The sequence below is a fragment of the Lepisosteus oculatus genome, chromosome 26, assembly GCF_040954835.1.
Source record: "Lepisosteus oculatus isolate fLepOcu1 chromosome 26, fLepOcu1.hap2, whole genome shotgun sequence".
Lineage (NCBI taxonomy): Eukaryota > Metazoa > Chordata > Actinopteri > Semionotiformes > Lepisosteidae > Lepisosteus > Lepisosteus oculatus.
Window position 1 is genome coordinate 2,469,151 of NC_090721.1, and position 18,323 is coordinate 2,487,473.

Genomic DNA, 18,323 nt, shown 5'->3' on the forward strand with positions numbered 1-18,323 from the left:
AGTAGTGTCAAGGATTGTGTATTAAGATTATTTGCAGCAGGAGAAGGAAATACTTTCAGACCCTTAGGGGAAACGTTCATCTCCTGTTAACTGGTGATTGTGGGTCAGGATATATTAATAAAACTATCAGCACAAGCTGCAATCTGCTGGGAGAGACCTAGCAATAGCACAAACTTGACCTGATGAAAAGTATTGTATGTCATGTGTGATGTGCAGACAATGGAGGCTTTATCTTGAGTTTTATTGAGGAAAGGGAGAAGGTGACAGCAATAGTGAAGCAACAGTAATAAATTAAAAAAAAACAGTGGGGATGTTATCAGAAAAGATGCTATATGTTGTGATCACTTTCTATTAAATTATTCATGACCTGTTATCTTTTAAGTTTTGTTTCTCTAATGTCATGTTCATTAATAAAAGGCCTGAAATACAGAGATCTGAGCTCCATGCAAAGAGCTCACAACCTGATATTAAACCGCTTAAGTCTTATGCAACATAAAATGGCCTTTTAAGTCTTAACATCTGCTTTGCTACCATGCAAGCTTATTTCCATAGTCTCAAATAACTCACATTGCTGTATCAGACTGTATCAGTAGAGTTGTCATCGACTTTGATAAAAGGAATTCAGCAGTGTACAACCTTTATTTGATGTTATTTATTCATTTTCTGAATTCAGGATTTCCTTCCAGAATGTTGTCAATTATTTTGCAGTACTCTCTGTGTCACCTTGACATTAATGTAGCTCAGGGAAGGTTCAGCCTTGCTTTCTTGGCCAGTGTCCACATCAGGTTAGAGCCCTTCCCAAAGTCTTTTTGGTTTTGTTTAAATGAACTAAAAGTGGGAGGCGGTATTGTCAGCATTGCTGCCTTGCACTTCTGGGGCCCTGGGTTAAATTCTGGATCTGGCATGCTGTCTTCGTGGAGTTTGTACTGTACATTCTCCACATGTTCATGTGAGTTTATTCCTGGTTTCCTCACACAAAAACACACTGGTCTGTTAGTCAGTTAACTGGTTAATTGTGTTCAGGGAAAATTGCCCAGGTGTGAGTGTGAATGTCTGTGTCTGTGTGAGCTCTGTGATGAACTGCCTTCCATCCAGGCTGTATCCTTCCTTGTGCCTGTAGGCTCCAGCTCCCCTGTGACCCTGCATTGAAAGCAGAGGTTTGAAAATGATTGGATATACTTGAAATTTATCTTCAGAGCTTCCTAAGTATGTCTGACTGCTAACAAAAGGGATCCTATGAAATCCACAGTAATAAACCTGTGCCTGGAATCGGACTTGCCTGAGAGGCACAGCTGGAAACAGACTCTCAGTGACATCAGGGTGATCTGCAGGCTATTTTTACCACTGGGCTCTTATGAACAGCTTACCCTGCCCTTCACTTTCCCTTCCTGTAAGGGCTCGCCATCTGGAAACCACTGTATGTCCAGTGCCAGATGACATAACCACAACAGTACCGTGGAAGAGTTAGCCATGGTGTTATAAGCCTCCCAGGATGACGATGTCATCACTAGTAATGTGTCATTCGCTGGTCCTCCCAGTTCCTGGAGATTGCTCATCAATTGCGGCAAATGCCAGCTTGCATTATTGGTAGTTTCTTAGCTTCTGGAAGCAGATACCTGCCATCAGGGAACAAAAATATTTCATGTGCTATTATGCAATTACTACAAAATTATCACGGAAATTCATTATCTCTTAATTATGAGATGCCAGTGATCAATTGAGCATATGAACAACCTATTGCATTGCACAATGACAGCACCTGGAATGTACTGAGAGCTCAGCTCAGCGTTTAGTGTTTATAACAATGTCCAGCACTGCAGAATTGGAATGGATGTGCCTTCGACTGGGGTTTATTCATACTGAAATGTTACAGTTTGTACCTAATGAGAACATAATCATTAAAGCCGTGAGGACTCTCACATATATCCTTTTAACTGCTTAAGACTGAAGGTCTTTTAATGATAATGTAGGTATTGTATGACAATTGTGCTATTGTGTGGTTATCACAGAAAGTATGAGATAATGTAGTCTTGCAATTATGAGGTAATACAGTACATGCAATATTTTGTCTGTTGTGGCAGCAATGTGCTTCTGTACTTTCTAGAGTGCGAATCATGGTAAGGTCATGGAAGCATCTTGTTGTTCAGTCACTGTTTTTACTGCTTTTTTATCAGCTTGGAGATATTGTCTAAATCACAGCTCTGCAACAACCTTCCCATGAACAGGAGGCCTGTGGAAGGTTCTTTTCATACCGATTGCTTACTGCTTTCCTATCCCACCCCCCTGTCCCAGGTGACTTTCTGCTGGAACAAGCTACCTGCTTTGATATTAAACACAGACAAAAATCTTGTTAACATGGTGAAGTGTGAATTGCTGTCAACTGTATGTCATGCCTTAGAATCTACACATGCCTTGTAAACCAACATTAATGAGGTGTTTGAACTGAAAGTGATTTTTTTAAAGGCAGTCTTCAAATTTTGCTAGCTTACCTGTGAAAGTTTTTTAACAGCAGACAGCCACATAGGTGACAGCTGGGATTTCCACAAAGTATTCTAGAATCTAGATCATCATCTTAGTTCTTGAAAACGTATTCAAATCTCACGTGTGATTGTTCAAGAAATATCTTAATTCCTATTCCTGGAATCGGACAAGCGCATACGCGAGGCTGTTTCACATTTGTCTGCTTTGTATGCATGAATGGATGATGAAGTCACAAATGGGAAAGAAAAGACATCTCTCATGTGACCAAAAACTCTGAATAACTTGATGCTGAATAATCTGAGCTCGTCTGACACCAAAGCAGTGTTGGCTGGTGTGTGTTTTTCACCACTGGTATGACTAGTGTAACTAGATACTGCAATGTGCAAATAAAATGTTCACAGATTAAATCTGCACTATTATATTTCTTTTAAACTTTCAGGGAGGTCTTTAGATTCTTATATTTCGTTTCACTGTTGTTTCCTAAAGATGATGGCCATAGGATTACAAATCAAGAGATGATAATTCACTGGATATTTACTGGTGGACATGTAATAGAACTAACACAGGAGTTCATATTCTCATTTAAGTCTAAGGTTGTATACATGTCTTTTGAACTATGAAATTGAATGCAAAGCAGATTTGTAGTAATGATTGTTTTATATATATATGTGGATTTAATGTGAATTTCATGAAACAGCATGGTCCTGGGGCCAGAATGAGGGGCGCCACTACACATAAATGCTGAGACTGATTGTTTTCTTTCCTGGTGCCCTCACGGCCCTCTTTCCCTGCAGGTGGGAGGGACGAAGACAGGTGTGGTGCGATATGTGGGAGAGACTGACTTTGCCAAGGGGGAATGGTGTGGAGTCGAGCTGGATGAGCCTTTGGGAAAGAACGACGGCGCAGTGGCAGGAACCAGGTGCAGTGTTTTCTTTCTGTTATTATTAGTTTTGAATCTGCGATGGACTGATGTCCTGCCCAGGATGGACCCCGCCTTGCGCCTGTTGCTTGCCAGGTTAGGCTCCGGCTCCCCTGCAGCCCTGAATTGGATGAAGTGGTTAGAACCTGGATGGATGGATTTGTTGTAATCATATACAGTACCCACCCCATTTTTGTGAGCATCCCTTGTTTTAACATTCAGCTCTCTGGCAACAGCTTCTGCACCTGTGTGGGAGAGAGTGAGACCCACAGACCTGCTCCTCCAACACGCCCGCCTGCAGAACCAGCTTTGCTTAGAGCAGTGCAAGCTCCTCAGTGACTGGCGGGAGAATTTGAGCTGGTTGGAACAGCTGCACATCTCTAACAGGCCTCCAGCCCCCCGGACTGTCACAGGCGTTGCTGAAAAGCCAAGACAGCCCTGGCTAACCATTCCCCACCCTACCCCTGCAGTGCTCCCTCTTGGAGAGCTCCCAGGCTTAAATCTAGGATAGGTCTTTAGTTGCACAGTTTTACATATGCAGCTAGCTTTGAAAAAGTAAGTCCTCAGACAAGAACTGGAGACTCATTCTTGTGTCTGTTCTGTGATTTTTGTGTCCTGCCTACTTTCATCGGGGCTGAAACCCCACCCACCGATGCTGACTCCCGTTTCCCCGTGATTGTGTGTGCCGTCTATCCAGGTACTTCCAGTGCCCCCCCAAGTTCGGCCTCTTCGCCCCCATCCACAAGGTGATCCGCATCGGCTTCCCCTCCACCAGCCCAGCCAAGGCCAAGAAGAGCAAGCGCATGGCGATGGGGGTATCCTCGCTGGCCCACAGCCCCAGCAGCTCCTCCATCAGCTCTGTCAGCTCCGTGGCCTCCTCGGTGGGCGGCAGGCCCAGCCGCAGTGGACTGGTGAGGGACGGGGGTGTCTTCAGGTCTTTAACTAAGCAGGGAGACAGAGGTTGTGTCTGCCACAGCTGGGAGAGCCAGCCTGTAGGCCTCAGGGAAAATGGTGTGATCGCAGTGGTCATGGAGGTCAGTCACATCCGTTATTTAATCAGGAACACCACTAAGATTTCTGAGGAGAATGAACAGGGAACATCGCTGGCTGCCTCTGGTTACATTTTTATATTGTTACAAAAACACCAGTCTTACTGCACAATCATCTGGACTAAAGACACTTGGCTGTATCTAAGTTAATATGACATGCCTCTTAAATGTGTTCATGTGGAAGATACTGGGTTTTTTTAAATTATCTTCAATATAATTTTTCATCGTTTTCATATTGAAATGCATCTAAATTACTGATTGCATGTCATTTCTCTGTCACTCTTCTATGGTTCTTTCACAATAAACCACTTCACTGTGACTAAGAACCAATGTTAATGGCAAAAAGAAAGACCCATGCAATGCTGGTAACTGGCGTTTTCTTCTGTAAGTAATATCTTTAGACAAACACAGGCAGGTTAACATGTTGTTGAAATTGCACTGATTCAGATTTTTTGGGGGGTTATACCAATTCCTGTTCCTGTGTTTGCAGCTGACGGAGACCTCTTCCCGCTACGCACGCAAGATTTCAGGCACCACAGCCCTGCAGGAGGCACTGAAGGAGAAACAGCAGCACATCGAGCAGCTTCTGGCTGAGAGGGATCTGGAGAGGGCTGAAGTCGCCAAGGCAACCAGCCACATCTGCGAAGTGGAGAAGGAACTGAGCGTGCTTAAAGCTCAGCATGAGCAGGTAAAACTACTACAGAACACTTTGCAAAGGAGCTTCTTGGTTCAGGACTTTGCACTTGCTTATGACAGAGCTTCATTTCTCACCCTTAAGAAACACAGGGTAAAAAAATACCACAATCTGTGCATACAGGATGTCGCATAGTGCTGAAAGAAAAATTAAAGCATCAGGAATTAAATTGGTGCTGTTTTTTATAACAATTATTTCAGGACATAAAAACATAACAAAAATCATAACAATGCAAAAATATAAAAAGGAATATTTCCCACAGAAAAAAAGCAAAGAAGGGAAAACAGAAACAAGAGGAAATGAGCTATTTAAATAGACTTTGTAAATAAAAAATGTCCCTCTTTAAGCTGACAGTTTTTGCCCTACAGCAACGTGGTTTATCTGTACTTTCTGTAGTGAAACAAAATAAAAATATAATCGTTTTGGGATTGATATTGTTTATGAAATAAAACAGTGTACAATCATGGGTTTACTGAGATTTGTTGACAGGAACATTTTACTCAAAATGAAATCTCTCCTCTTTCCCTCCCAGTATGCCACAGAGACGGAAGCCAACCTGCAACAAGTGCGCACCCTACTGGCCAGTGCACAGAAGGAAAAGGTGGAGCTCGCCAACCAGCTTGAAGAGGAAAAAAGGTAAGAATGGAAAGACAGAACCTTTTTTACACACCTTCACTCGGACCCTGGGGGACTTCCACAGAGGCTGAGGAGAATGCAAATGTATTTGTTGTTAAATTGCTGCATTTCTCAATGGCATAAACACATTAATGGTGATTCATCGATTTCATATCTGTGCGATGGGCGACCGGGTGGCACTGTGGATAGCATTGCTGTTTCACAGTGCCTGGCCCCTGGTTTAGTTCCTGGGGTGCAGTCTGCTTGGAGTTTGTATGTTCTCTTGGAGTTCGTTTGGGTTTCCTATAGGTGCTCAGGTTTCCTCCCACAGTCCAAAGACATTCTAGGGGGTTAATTGGCTTCTGGGAAATTTTCCCCTGGTGTAAGTGTGTGTGTCCGTGTGTGTATCTGTCTGCCCTGTGATGGACTGGTGTCCTGTTCAGGGTGTGCCCTGCCTTGCACGCATTGCTTGCTGAGAGGCTCCATCTATCCTGCAACCCTGAATTGGAAGAAGCAGTTAGAAAATTAATGGATGGATGTCTTTGTTCCCCCAAAATGTAAATATTTTTACTTACATCAGTGTTTATTCATAATTGTGATTTGTGTAGTTTACTTCTTTGAAAGTAAACTCCGAAGCTCAGCTTTTGAATGCCTTCCAGACATGCAGGCTGGGGAAATGGAGATCAGGTTGACTCTGCTTTGCAAGACAAGCTGAGAGACGTTTTGCAAGAGCCAGACTGGTCATACTTAATGCCAGCCCTAGATTTCAAACTCTGCAGCTGTACTCTGCTCTTTGTTGACAACCGGTGGTGATCTTGTGTTATTGCAGGAAAGTGGAGGATCTTCAGTTCAGGGTGGAAGAGGAGTCCATCACCAAGGGAGATCTAGAGGTATTTGAAACCTTTTCCATTCAGTGTGGCTGATTCAGCATCAGCATCTGCAAACCTCACCTGATCTTTCCCCCGTGCTGGACAGAGAGAAGATTATATGATATCCTGCTATTTGCAAGTACTTGTTTTAAAACCAAGCAGTAATCTGCCTTTAGTGTATATCTTCTCTTTAATGGAAATGATCTTTCCTAAAATGAAAAGGCAAATATTTACAGTTCTCACAAGATATAAGTAGTGGATAGAGCATTTCGTCACACAGTATGATGAGAACTTTATGGTCAGTGTTTCCCTTTAACAGCTAACTTTAATATTCTTTCCATTCCTTTACCGATAATTTATTACTTACACGATGTATGCAGAATTTAAACAGATAACTCCACAGATCTCCATATCATCATAGTGGTAATTGAGCTTCATTTTGCTGCCAAGCCATGCGCATGCAATATCTTTTACTGTAGCAGAAGGTCAAAGATCAGCTGTTATCTACTACTAACATTTCTGCTTGGTAATACATTGTTGAAAAATTAATCTGCTGAGTGTAAGCAGTGTGTCACGACTTTCTTCTTGTAGAACAGATTGTTCCTCGTCTAGCCTATGCTAACCAGATTGCATCCAAAGGGTTCTGTATCTTTCTGTGGATGTCATCAGTGCTAATGAAACGGCTTCCAGATTTCAGCGTCCCCCTCCTTCTCTTGCCTGACTCTCTTTCCTGTCTGTCCTCCTCTTTCTGCTTCCTCTGCCTCTCCCACTCTCTCTCTCCCCAGACTCAGACGAAGTTGGAGCATGCCCGCATACGGCAGCTCGAGCAGAGTCTGCAGCTCGAAAAGTCAAAAGCCGAGAAACTGCAGAAAGAATTAGAGGAAAAGAGGGTAACTCAAAGCAGTCCCACTGCCCTGGCTGAGAAACAGGCTGGCTCGATTGCTTTCCGTTTTGCTTTGTTTACTGGGGATTTTGCCTTCCATGCCCACTGCACATGCTTGCTGCTGGCTTGTTACCAAAAACCTGATCTCCAACCTTCAGCCTGCACCTCACTTCTGTTTGCAGATGTTTGGAATATTGATAACAGGGAGTCACATTGCAATGCTAAATATCTCCTATAGAGTACGTTGGACTCCTCGTGGATCATGTCCGTCTAAAAGGAGGCTTGAGCAATTTTTGGTTTTCCCTTTTCTATTTTTCCTCTTAATTAGCGAGGGTACGGGAGTATTTTCCATTTGCGCCGAGAGAAGGCTCTCACTTAATCAGGTGAAAACCACACCAACCTGTTTGTACTGTACATCTCAACAAAGGCTGAAACTTTTCAGTCTTTAAAAAGGCAGTTCACATATTATTTCTTTATTGATTGCCTCTGATTTTCCTACATTAATCATTGACTTCATTGACAATGACCTAAGTGATTGCCAAGCTCATCTTAACAGAACACTTTTTGGGAAGCCTTTGTCTTGAATGCTAGTTTTTCTGCCTGTTTGCAAGTTATGAATTACAAAGATGTTAGCATTGTAATGGACCAGACAAAAGCTCCCAAGAAATATTAGTCTTTGGCATGTTTCATGGGCATATTCATCACAGGCCTTCATATCGTAGCTCCAGATTGAGACCATCATACCCTTGGAGAAAACACATGCAATACAATGCAGACAAACAGTTCAATTACAGCCTTTTTGACAGTGCCTTTTACATTCCAAGACCACAGAAAACCTAGCAGATAACTACTTCCAAGTAGTTCTTCCAATTAAAACTCCCCTAGATTCCTAGAATCCTAACTTTGCTGGGCTGAATCCTTGCTGTAATGACTGTACAGAGAAGTTATCTGACCAAGTATCACAAAGATTTATTACAAGGCAGGAGCGTGTTATGGACAGGAAGCCTGCAGAATTGTCTGTATTGCTGGGAACTGCAGTACTGCTTCTGTTTGCTAACGAACCTGAGCTGTTCATTAGCCATCCAAGGTTTGGGACAAAAAAATAAGGTAAATCTGCTGTCCCCCCTTTCTCCTGTCTTTTCTCCAATTCTGACTTTGCTTGCTTAAACCACATTACGTCATGTCAACATGCTGACACGTTACGTCACAAAGCTTATTGTCATGTCTGGTCAAAGGGATGCTAAATATCAGAAGGATAAGTCAGTTCTTAAATCTGTTCTGTTACCATTTCCAACTGCACGTCTTCTGCCACAAACCTTTCCTACCCTCACATGTAGTACAAGCCGGTACATTCATGCTGAATGGGTTTTCTTTTAGCAACCATTCGGTTTGTTTCAAATGCTTCTGCACTGGTTTTGTGGAAGAAGATCCAGTATTTCACTCTGTGTTGACTGCCTGCTTGGAAAGAGCTATGTTAACATGACTGGCTTGCTTGGCTTCTAGAACGCTTATTTCTTTGTGACTTGCTTTTTCCTATGCTGTTCTTGCTGGTCGAAAGTCAGATCTGCTCAAAATCCATTAAGGGTTTCAAACACAGTCTAAAGGATTCATTTTCTAAAAACAGGAACATTCTTCGAACAGGGAAACTATTCATAAATGAATGAATGACTGTATCTGTTTTTGTCAGTATTTTAATATTTGAAATAGACTTTAACAGGAGATTAACAGGAGATCATCTTGGGTTAAGTTAGAACCTGGTGGGGAAAAAATACTTGATTTTTCAGTATATTGCAAAAACCTAGTAAGTTATTCTGGCACAAAACAATAGGCAGTCTTGGTTGTTGTAACTCATAGCATGAAATTAATATGTATTTAGAGTTCAAAACTGTGTTTGTTATGTTTTGATTTAAAATGAAGCACCTGAGCATACATCTGATTTGTTTTGCAGTTTTGCTACTCCTCAACTGTTTGGAAACACATGCATTTGATTTGACACTCTTTTCTGATGTCAAACCCCTTCCCACATGTAATGCGTGTTTTCTTTATTCCCAGCAAACCACCGTGGAGGAGAAGAGCCGGGTCCTCCAGCTGGAGGAGGAGTTGGTTCTGCGAAAAGCGGAGGTTGAGGAGCTCCAGCAGAGGCTGAGGACCCCCGGCCTGGCTGATTCGGGAGACCCGGGGCCGGGGGTCAACACCGAGGCCTTCCTCCTGCGGGAGCAGCTCCTGGCGGCAGACCGCGAGCACCACAGAGAGAGCAGTCAGCTGCGGGAGAGATATGAGACAGCCCTGAGCGCCAGCCAGAAGGAGGGCGAGCGTCTGAGGACGGCCTCAGGGAAGCAGGTCCAGGAGATCAGCGACCTGAAACAGAAGCTTCAGCAGGCCACCCGAGAAAACATGGAGATGATGGACAGCTGGAAGTCCAAGCTGGACAGCCTGGTGTTGGACCACCAGCGTTCACTTGAAGATCTGAAGGTCTCCCTGACTGCAGACGGCACAGGTGGCCAGCACAAGGAGATGGTGGAGCTCAAGGCTGCCCTAGAAAGCCTGAAGATGGAACATCAGCTGGAGCTGGAAAACCTCAAGGCCAAACATGAGATTGAGATGGCTGTGTTGGTCAAGGAGAAGGAAGACTTCCGGGCCAGACTGCAGGAAGTGCGGGACGAGATGGAGGAAGGCAACGAAAACTGGAAGAGGCAGACAGAGGCCAAAGCTGGGCAGCATGCGCTGGAGATGAAGGAGGCAACCGACAAGCTGAAGAAAGCTGAGCTCCAGCTCTGTGACCTGGAGAAACTCCACAGTGAGTACAAGGAGCAGGCCCAGGCCATAGAGTTCCTCAAGGAGCAGGTCTCACTGGCCGAGAAGAAGATGGTGGACTATGAGACCCTGCAGAAGGCTGAGGTACAGAGCAGGAAGGACATGAGGACATTACAGGAGAAGCTGAGGGTGGCTGAAAACCAGCTACAAGCCATGGAGGCAGACCACACACCTCAGGATGCCAATGTAAGCCAGAATTGACCAAACCTGCAAGCATCTGTCTATCAGTCTGACCAAAAGGAGGACTTTACATAAAATTGACAATATTGTGTTATATTCAGTTATTTCCAATGATGTAGAAATGTGCTTTATGAGAGTTAAATTCATTTTCGAATAGGATTCGAATAGGGGTGAATAGCTTTGGATCTCCAGCTTGCATGAGAGCTGTGGGGGGGATGAGGGGGGTCTGTAATTAAAAAAGGACAAATGACAATTAAACTTAAGGACAGAGAAGGGGTGTCTAATGTTTAAGGGGACACCAGCAATGAAAAGCTTCTCAACAAAGCTACTGTTTCCTTTTAGATGATAGAAAACAATGACATCTCAGAAGAGAAGATTAAATTGAAACAGAACTTGGAAGGTAAAGTAATCAAATCTGTTGAATTTATGAGAATCGCCAAAAGGCCGTGGTTTGCCAGCGAATCGAGGAGCTAGGCCAGCAGCAGACCTGAACGGCCTGAGGGGTTTATCTTCAGGCAGCGTTCTTCAGGAGGAAACTAATAATTGGTTAAATGATGTAATCAGGAGCTCAAGTGGAACGAAATCCAGAAGAAATATCTCTCAGGACTCTAAGCCTTATCTATACCTCTTAGGATTGTATATACTTAGACCAAATTACCTTTAATTTGTGAATGAACCTTTTATGAGATATCTCATCAAAATCTTTTAGAACTCTTAATATATCATATCAGAAGCTCTTTATTGTTTGTTCGAAAAATTCAAAAGGGTAAAAAAGAAATTCCTTTTTTAAAACCATGTTGGCTGTCCCTTAAAATGCCATCATTTGATTAATATTTTTCTAGTTTTGCTTTACCAGCGACAGAAGTAAAATTGATTGCATGTTAGTTTCCAGATCTTGTAGTGTGCCCCATTTTATGAATTGGTCTTATATCTGGAATCCTCTTGTCTGTGATTGAATCATTTCCTTAGTCATAGCAGAAATATCCCACTTAAAGGTTTATGAACAACATCCCTCATTTCCTTAATGACAACTTGGAAAATACCTTCAGGCCCCAGTGATGTATTAGTTTTAATCTATCCTAGGCCCTGTAATCTCTCAGGATCAGTTATTTTAAAACTAAAATCTTGTTTTGCTTTGCCACAGTTAAACTTCCTGTGGCACCAATTTAAATAACGTAGCATAATGCAGTCTGGACAGAGCACTATGTACTCCACTAAAAATGAAGCCCTGTCATGTTTGTCTTCTTCCCACAGAAGCCCTGGAGAAGCTCACAAAAAGGGAAAAGGAAGTGTCCTCTCTCACATCCCAGGTCGACGCTCTCAAATCCCAAGTAGCTGGTAATTTCTTCTGTCTGTCCTGCAGTACCTTGTATTCTGCTATTCCATCTGATTCCAGTCTCAACAGGGACAAAACTAGAAACTGACCACACACCACACACAACACGATAGGATGTACAGCAGCAATATGGAACACGGTTTTTAAATGGTAACTAACTCAAAAGTAGATCAGGAAGATAAATACAGAATGTATTGAGGCCAGTGCATTCCTCAGTATTAGTGACTGTGAAGTGAGTGCTCTATATTGTAGGGTGCACACGCTGGTCCTTTGAGTGTACAGTATATCAGAATTTGATGATTTATAATTTAATAAACAGAGCCATTCTTTGCCCCATATGTGTGTTCTAGAAAATGGCCAACTTTATAAAACTCTGTTCTCAATCAAGCTCTGTTGTTCTCCCACAGGCCTGGAGAGCAAGTGTCGATCTGGGGAAAAGAAGGTGGACAACCTTCTACGGGACAAACAGCGGATAGAAAAAGACCTGGAGGCTATTACCAGGAAATCCCATGATGCCTCTGGACAACTGGTCCTCATTAGCCAGGAGCTGCTGAGGAAGGAAAGGTGAGTTTTTCCTTCCTCAGTTTTGTTTTCCTTCCTGAGGTTTCAACCTTTTCTGTGCTTCTGGGGTGTGATTTCTGTGTAACTCTTGCGTTGAGGTCCAAAACCCTCACCTGGTTATTGGAACCCTACTTGAAATAAAGGAAAGTAATTGAAACATATTACCTGCCACGTCAGGTTTTTTTTTTAACAGAGTAAATCCATAAAATCCCACGTATCACTTGCCTTTCATTCTTATTTTCCTTGGCTGAGATATATTCTTCTTTGTTTTCCCACGTTCCCTTGCAGACTTTGTATCTGAGGAGACGTTTAAGCCTGGATCATTCTGTGACAGATTAGGCTGTGTCTGCAGAATTCATCTTGGTTGTTTAGCAAGCTGTGCCACGTTCATTCCAGCAACCTTGAATCACCTCTTTGCATTGTAACTTTCAGGCATTATTGAACGTCCTGCCTGCCAGATTCCCTCCACTTTGTTTAAAAGCAGTTAAGGTAATTAGGACACTTAGTCTGATTAAAGCTTAGACTAAAATGTCAATCTTCATCTTAATCGATACTCGCTTGGTTCAGCATGTTTTCATTTTGGAGAAGGAAAGGACAATTCTAGGTTGCTGATTGCAAAGCAATTTAAACTAAATATAATGAATTATAGGCACATACAGTATCTTAAAAGCTTCCATTTGGATTGTGGGAAGCGTTCTACAGTCTGAGGACCATATTGTAGAACTAGCCTGTGTCAGTCGCTGATGTCGGTCAGGAGGTCACTCTTTGGTCACCCAAAATTATCTGAGCAGTGATCAAGCTAGGTTGCATTAAAGGTAATCAAGGAAAAGATTGAATTCCTTTTAGCAATAATGCATTTATTAAGAGATAGTGTTCCATAATCTACATTGTGAGAGGAAGCCATCAGCAGAACACCCACACATCTCTCTCAGACAGGTGTAGGAGTGTTGTACCAAGTCTCTTTTATCAGTGAGGCTTTCAGTAACAGGACCTGATGGATTCATTTTCCAGCTTTGCTAAATATAAAGTTATAAGTTTATTTCCATCGATGATCAAGACCGTCGTAACGTCTAGCATTTGACGAGCCAGCTGAATGTTGTCCCAGGATCAAATGCAGCCTGCATCTTTGAGAGCGACAGTATGGATCGGTAACCATTCTTAGACTCACAGGGATGATCCGTCTGCCTGTGTCTCATTCCCAGAAGCCTGAACGAGCTGAGGGTGCTGCTCCTGGAGTCTCCGCGGCACTCCCCTGGCCTGGACAGGGACCTGGGCCGCGAAGTGCACAAGGCGGAGTGGAGACTGAAGGAGCAGAAGCTGCAAGAAGACATCAAGGGCCTGAGAGAGAAACTACTGCTGCTGGTGAGGCTGGGGGACTGCAAAGTTGGGATCACTAAATATTTAGTGGTGGAGCACTAGGATGTTAATTATCCCTGTTCCTTAGGCAGAACACAGGTCTTCATTGTTGACTGACATGTTGCGAATGATAACTGTCAGTAGCCAACGGCAGTGTCTTTACGGGGAACACTGGAAAGGAAGTAATTACCCACCATACAAGCTGCTTTGATATACCTTATTGTGCTTTAAGATTGTGCTCAACCTGAACGCTTGAGTGATCAGAATTGTGGAAGATTGCTCGTTCTTTTTTATTGGCCGTTTTACAAATTTGTCAATAGATGTCTGGAGACATTTACAGTACGTATTTAAAACCTTGCTCAGGATCGGGAGAAGTCTTCTCCTGACCACCGCCGGTACTCCATGATTGACCCCTCGGCCACGGACACGGAGCTGAGCCGTCTGCAGCAGAGGCTGCTCAGTACAGAGGACGCTCTGCGAAACGCGCTGGAGCACAACCAGCAGGTGGACAAGCTGGTGGAGGCCATGCGGACTCGTCCGGACAAGACCCAGGTAACCTGGGAAGGCTACTCGTCTTGTTTATAGGAAGGCTAGAAATGAGAGGAGGCCATTCAGCCCATCTAGCCTCTATGGGAGAGAATAGTTATTGACCCGGGAATCTAATCTATCATATCTATAATATATATAGCCATGACTGGCATATTCTCACAACCCTAGGGGGTTCATATTCTGGATATACAGGAGATGCCAGTGTCAGTAGCCAGAACTCCTGGGTTGGGGAGTCCTCCCTCATGCCTAAAGCTGTGCATGTCTTCCAGGCTTTGGGCAGCTCAAATTCTGCCAATGGGATTCACCAACAGGACAAGCCCTTTATACAGGAGGTGAGTAAGGCATTACCAGGGTTTGGAGGCGAACACTCCAATCCTCTTCCACATGGGCTCTCTCTTAAAATGATTCAGCTTGGAAAATATTCACTACATGCAGTGTTACATGCTATTGAGCATGTGAGTGTTCATATTATCAAAATAAGAGTGGAATACTTGCCACTAGTCAGAGAAAAGTCACATGGAAGGCTATCCAACTTGTAGTCAAATCTTCAGGCAGCATTTTCTGTTCTTGGATACTAGATATATTGTACTGTGTTTTTATTATTATTTTAATTTATGCTGATTTAAAATCTGTGGATATTTTATGTAGATGTACTGTATTACTATTTAGCAACTGCTCACTGCTGATGAGGGTCTTGGTGGTCACAGGCTGAGCAGAGCAGACCAGACTGCCCTTTCCCCAGCAACAGTGTCCAGCTCCTCCTGAGGGGCGGTGCCTACAGTCTGGGGACTTAATCTCATCAGAGGTGGCACAGTGATGCAGTGGTTAACATTGCTGCCTCACAGCACTGGGGCACCGGGTTCATTTCTGCACTTTCTGCGTGGGGTTTGTATGTTCTCCCCATTTTGGTGTGTTTCCTCTGGGTTCACTGGTTTCCTTCCACATTTCAAAGACAAACAAATAGGTTAATTGGCTGCTGGGAAAATAGCTAAGAACTAACTTACTGTATGTGGTATCTTTCTGAATTCATTTGACTAAATTATCTATAAACCATTCAATATGTTTGATTTCCAGGAAAAGCACTGATAAAGGAAGAGAAGGTGACAGGAAGAGAAATCAAGTCACATGTCTTCAAACTCGAGTCTCCAAAGGCATCTTCAGAGAGACTAGCCTCACACTGGGACAGTGGAGAATTGCTCTTCTGACTCACTGGCCTCCTGAAGTTGCTTTAAGGCATTTTCTATTTCCAGTTTTACCAAAATCCTGGGTCTGTGGTTTAGTATTAAGAAATAAGTGATCACCTTTTTGATTCCACAGACCAAACTAAATAGCGTGAAATCTCACATCCACCTTGATATTCCTGAAAACTGTGATGGATCAGACTTTTTCAGGGTACAGTTCTCCCCCACCATAGTTTTCAGATTTCCGACTGAGAAGCCTGGAAATTCAGATGAGCTCTAATGGCATTAGTACTGAGTCAGAAAGCTGGATCCTTGTTTGTCTCACAATTGACACCAACGACTGGAAGAGCTATCCCTTCCCTCTCCAAGAGGTGTAAATTGATACGTGCGGGTGTGTGTGTATCACCAATCACTGGGGCAACCTCATCATTGGGATGGAATCAGTTTAATCAAGATTTTAACTCACACTTGTATTTTATTTATTTCTTGCAATAGTGAAGCACTTTTCAAGTGTACTCTTCTTAATCTTATCTACATGGGCATGAGATTGACACATGCAGATTTAGAACAACCTGCAAACCTTTACTTTGTCTACAGGAGCTATGAGGCCTAACATCTTTTCCAGTTGGTTCTGTATCTACATGTGAATTATTTTTGAGGTACTAGATTTGTCTGAGACTCTGTTTTATAAGAGTTGAAATGTTACTGTTATGGACCTGTGCATAATGCTTTATCCAGCCTGAACTGAATTCAGCAGTGGAGATGAACAGTTTATTCTAATAACTAACCATTCTCAACTGAACTCCACTGAACTCTGCAAAACTCTGTGCTCGACTTGACACTGGCAAACCACTGCAATTTTGTAATCTTAGAAACTGTCATAGGAAGGATGCCTTTTAATTTAAAATGTCAGTATTAATTGAAAATCCTTTAGTTCTGAACCTTAATTAATGGGTAAATGTCTTAATGTGAAGGGTAACCAGGTAGCCAAGTCATAATCTCATCTAATAGTATGGCACCAAAATTTCAACAGAGTCTATGCTTATATGTCTGTCTTTCTACATTCGGGGATGTTCTACACAAAAGTGGGCATTACAGTACATACAGTACAAGTGAGCATCATTCCTTTCAGGAGGCAGGCTGCCATAAACATGTTGTGAGGGAATAGGATTACCTCCTGAATGGCAAGTAAAACTCTTGTAACATAACAGTCTAGTGGGCTTATTTTGGGCCAGGATTGCCATTTGGTCAGGTGGGGCATAAAGGAAACACGGGAACAGAAGTGCCAGGAGGAACCCAAATTCTGATGCCCACCTCCTCCCCCATTCAACAGGAACAGAAGGGGGTCCTATGTGTACCCCTCACCCAACTATTTGGTGAAATGACGCCAGTCCAAATAAAAACCCAAAAGATGCAACTCGCTTAATTTATTTTTGCTCCAGAGAATACGAAGACTGCAGAAACATAAGAACAGTTCCAAACAACAGCAGGCCATTCTGCCTAACGAGCCTGTTTGGTAGTTAGTAGCTAACTGATCCAGGGATCTCGTCCAGCAATTTCTTGAAAGAAGCCAAGGTGTCAGCTTGTACCACATGGCTGGGTAGCTTGTTCCATACTCCCACAACCTGTTGAGTAAAGAAGTGCCTCCTGTTCTCAGTTTTAAATGCACCTCACAGTTGAAAGAAAACCAGGAAAAGTTACTAGCAGCTGGATGCAGAAGACAACGAGCTTAAAAGACTTTGGTTTATCATCTTTTTATGATAATTGGAATCTTGTGTTACGAAAGCTAACCATTAACATTTTGTACAGCTCCCATTCTGTCTTTCACATAGCAACACTATTCTCTCATGAGGTCCTGTGATGACATGTTCTTACATGCAGCTTCTAGTACCTTCCAGAATTCATTATGGGCTAATGAGCTCCAGAAGCGTTGAATTAAATTCTCCAGAACCAAGATGCAAGAAATTCATCTGTCATTGATTTGATAACAATCAAATATGTAACATCTTGATGAATCTGTGAAGGAAAAGGAAAAGATGTCTTAAACTTGAAACCAACAGGGAAAACCTAAAACCAAGGCAAAATGACAACAGTCAGAGAGCAGGGGTATCCCTAGTCTGGAATTTAACGTATCTGTAACTCTGAAGTCAACCAGTTCAAGATCGCAGATGTAAATCCTGTCATTTCCTATGGTACTGTATCTCCACAAATCCTAAGACTCCTCAGCTATTAAATGTTAAAAGTAATGGACAATAAAAAAGCTGCTGTGTTTTATGTGCAAGGTTATTGTTTTTTGTTTCAGTATGATTTATGTGTGAATGAGTGAGGTGATGTTGTGCACCTCTTAGTTTCCCAGCTCACCAGATGCACATTTTTAACTTCATTCCCATGATTCCTGATTGTCACTTGCTGATTGTAGGCTCTATATCTCAAAGGCTTTCACTAAAGCACAGTCAAAAATACTGATCCAGTAACCTTTATTCTTAGAAATAAGAATGCTGTTATAAGCTTATTATTTGTAATGTAGCTATAGTTTCAGAGAAGAGGTAATTGTTAAGAAATTGTGAAAAATGACTGTAAAATCTACAGTATATTGGCCATCCATGATTAAGGTTAATTTTCTTTTTGTTTTTATATGCATAAAAGAGATAACATAAAAGTGGTATACTATATATTTTCTAAAAAAAAAAGTGAATAAAAATCCTAAACCACTACCTGTAACATCAATGGCATATTTAGAATGTAGGGAGGAAAGGATCCACACCCTCTAAGTGAAAGTAAGTACTGTCAAAAATAGTTTCCTTCATGCTGGAAATAATCAGCTCTGTTTCTTAGG

At 42.5% G+C, this 18,323-nt stretch overlaps 1 protein-coding gene across 9 annotated transcripts in view; it reads left to right on the plus strand.

Moving 5' to 3' along the window:
* The window catches only part of clip2 (CAP-GLY domain containing linker protein 2), a 114,008-nt gene extending 96,247 nt beyond the window's left edge, over nucleotides 1-17,761 (plus strand). For 7 of the 9 annotated variants that reach the window (XM_069184167.1, XM_069184169.1, XM_069184168.1 and 4 more), the window contains 14 exons: nucleotides 3,276-3,400; nucleotides 4,098-4,311; nucleotides 4,940-5,137; nucleotides 5,676-5,779; nucleotides 6,588-6,648; nucleotides 7,413-7,517; nucleotides 9,563-10,510; nucleotides 10,847-10,904; nucleotides 11,759-11,842; nucleotides 12,248-12,404; nucleotides 13,604-13,763; nucleotides 14,121-14,309; nucleotides 14,576-14,638; nucleotides 15,381-17,761. In XM_069184167.1, the coding sequence (XP_069040268.1) occupies nucleotides 3,276-3,400; nucleotides 4,098-4,311; nucleotides 4,940-5,137; nucleotides 5,676-5,779; nucleotides 6,588-6,648; nucleotides 7,413-7,517; nucleotides 9,563-10,510; nucleotides 10,847-10,904; nucleotides 11,759-11,842; nucleotides 12,248-12,404; nucleotides 13,604-13,763; nucleotides 14,121-14,309; nucleotides 14,576-14,638; nucleotides 15,381-15,392 (2,478 nt within the window). In that variant the 3' untranslated portion in view covers nucleotides 15,393-17,761. The remainder of the gene's footprint in view (nucleotides 1-3,275; nucleotides 3,401-4,097; nucleotides 4,312-4,939; nucleotides 5,138-5,675; nucleotides 5,780-6,587; nucleotides 6,649-7,412; nucleotides 7,518-9,562; nucleotides 10,511-10,846; nucleotides 10,905-11,758; nucleotides 11,843-12,247; nucleotides 12,405-13,603; nucleotides 13,764-14,120; nucleotides 14,310-14,575; nucleotides 14,639-15,380) is intronic. The other 2 variants (XM_069184170.1, XM_069184171.1) reach the window with 2 other exon arrangements.
* The last annotated feature ends 562 nt before the right edge of the window (nucleotides 17,762-18,323 follow it).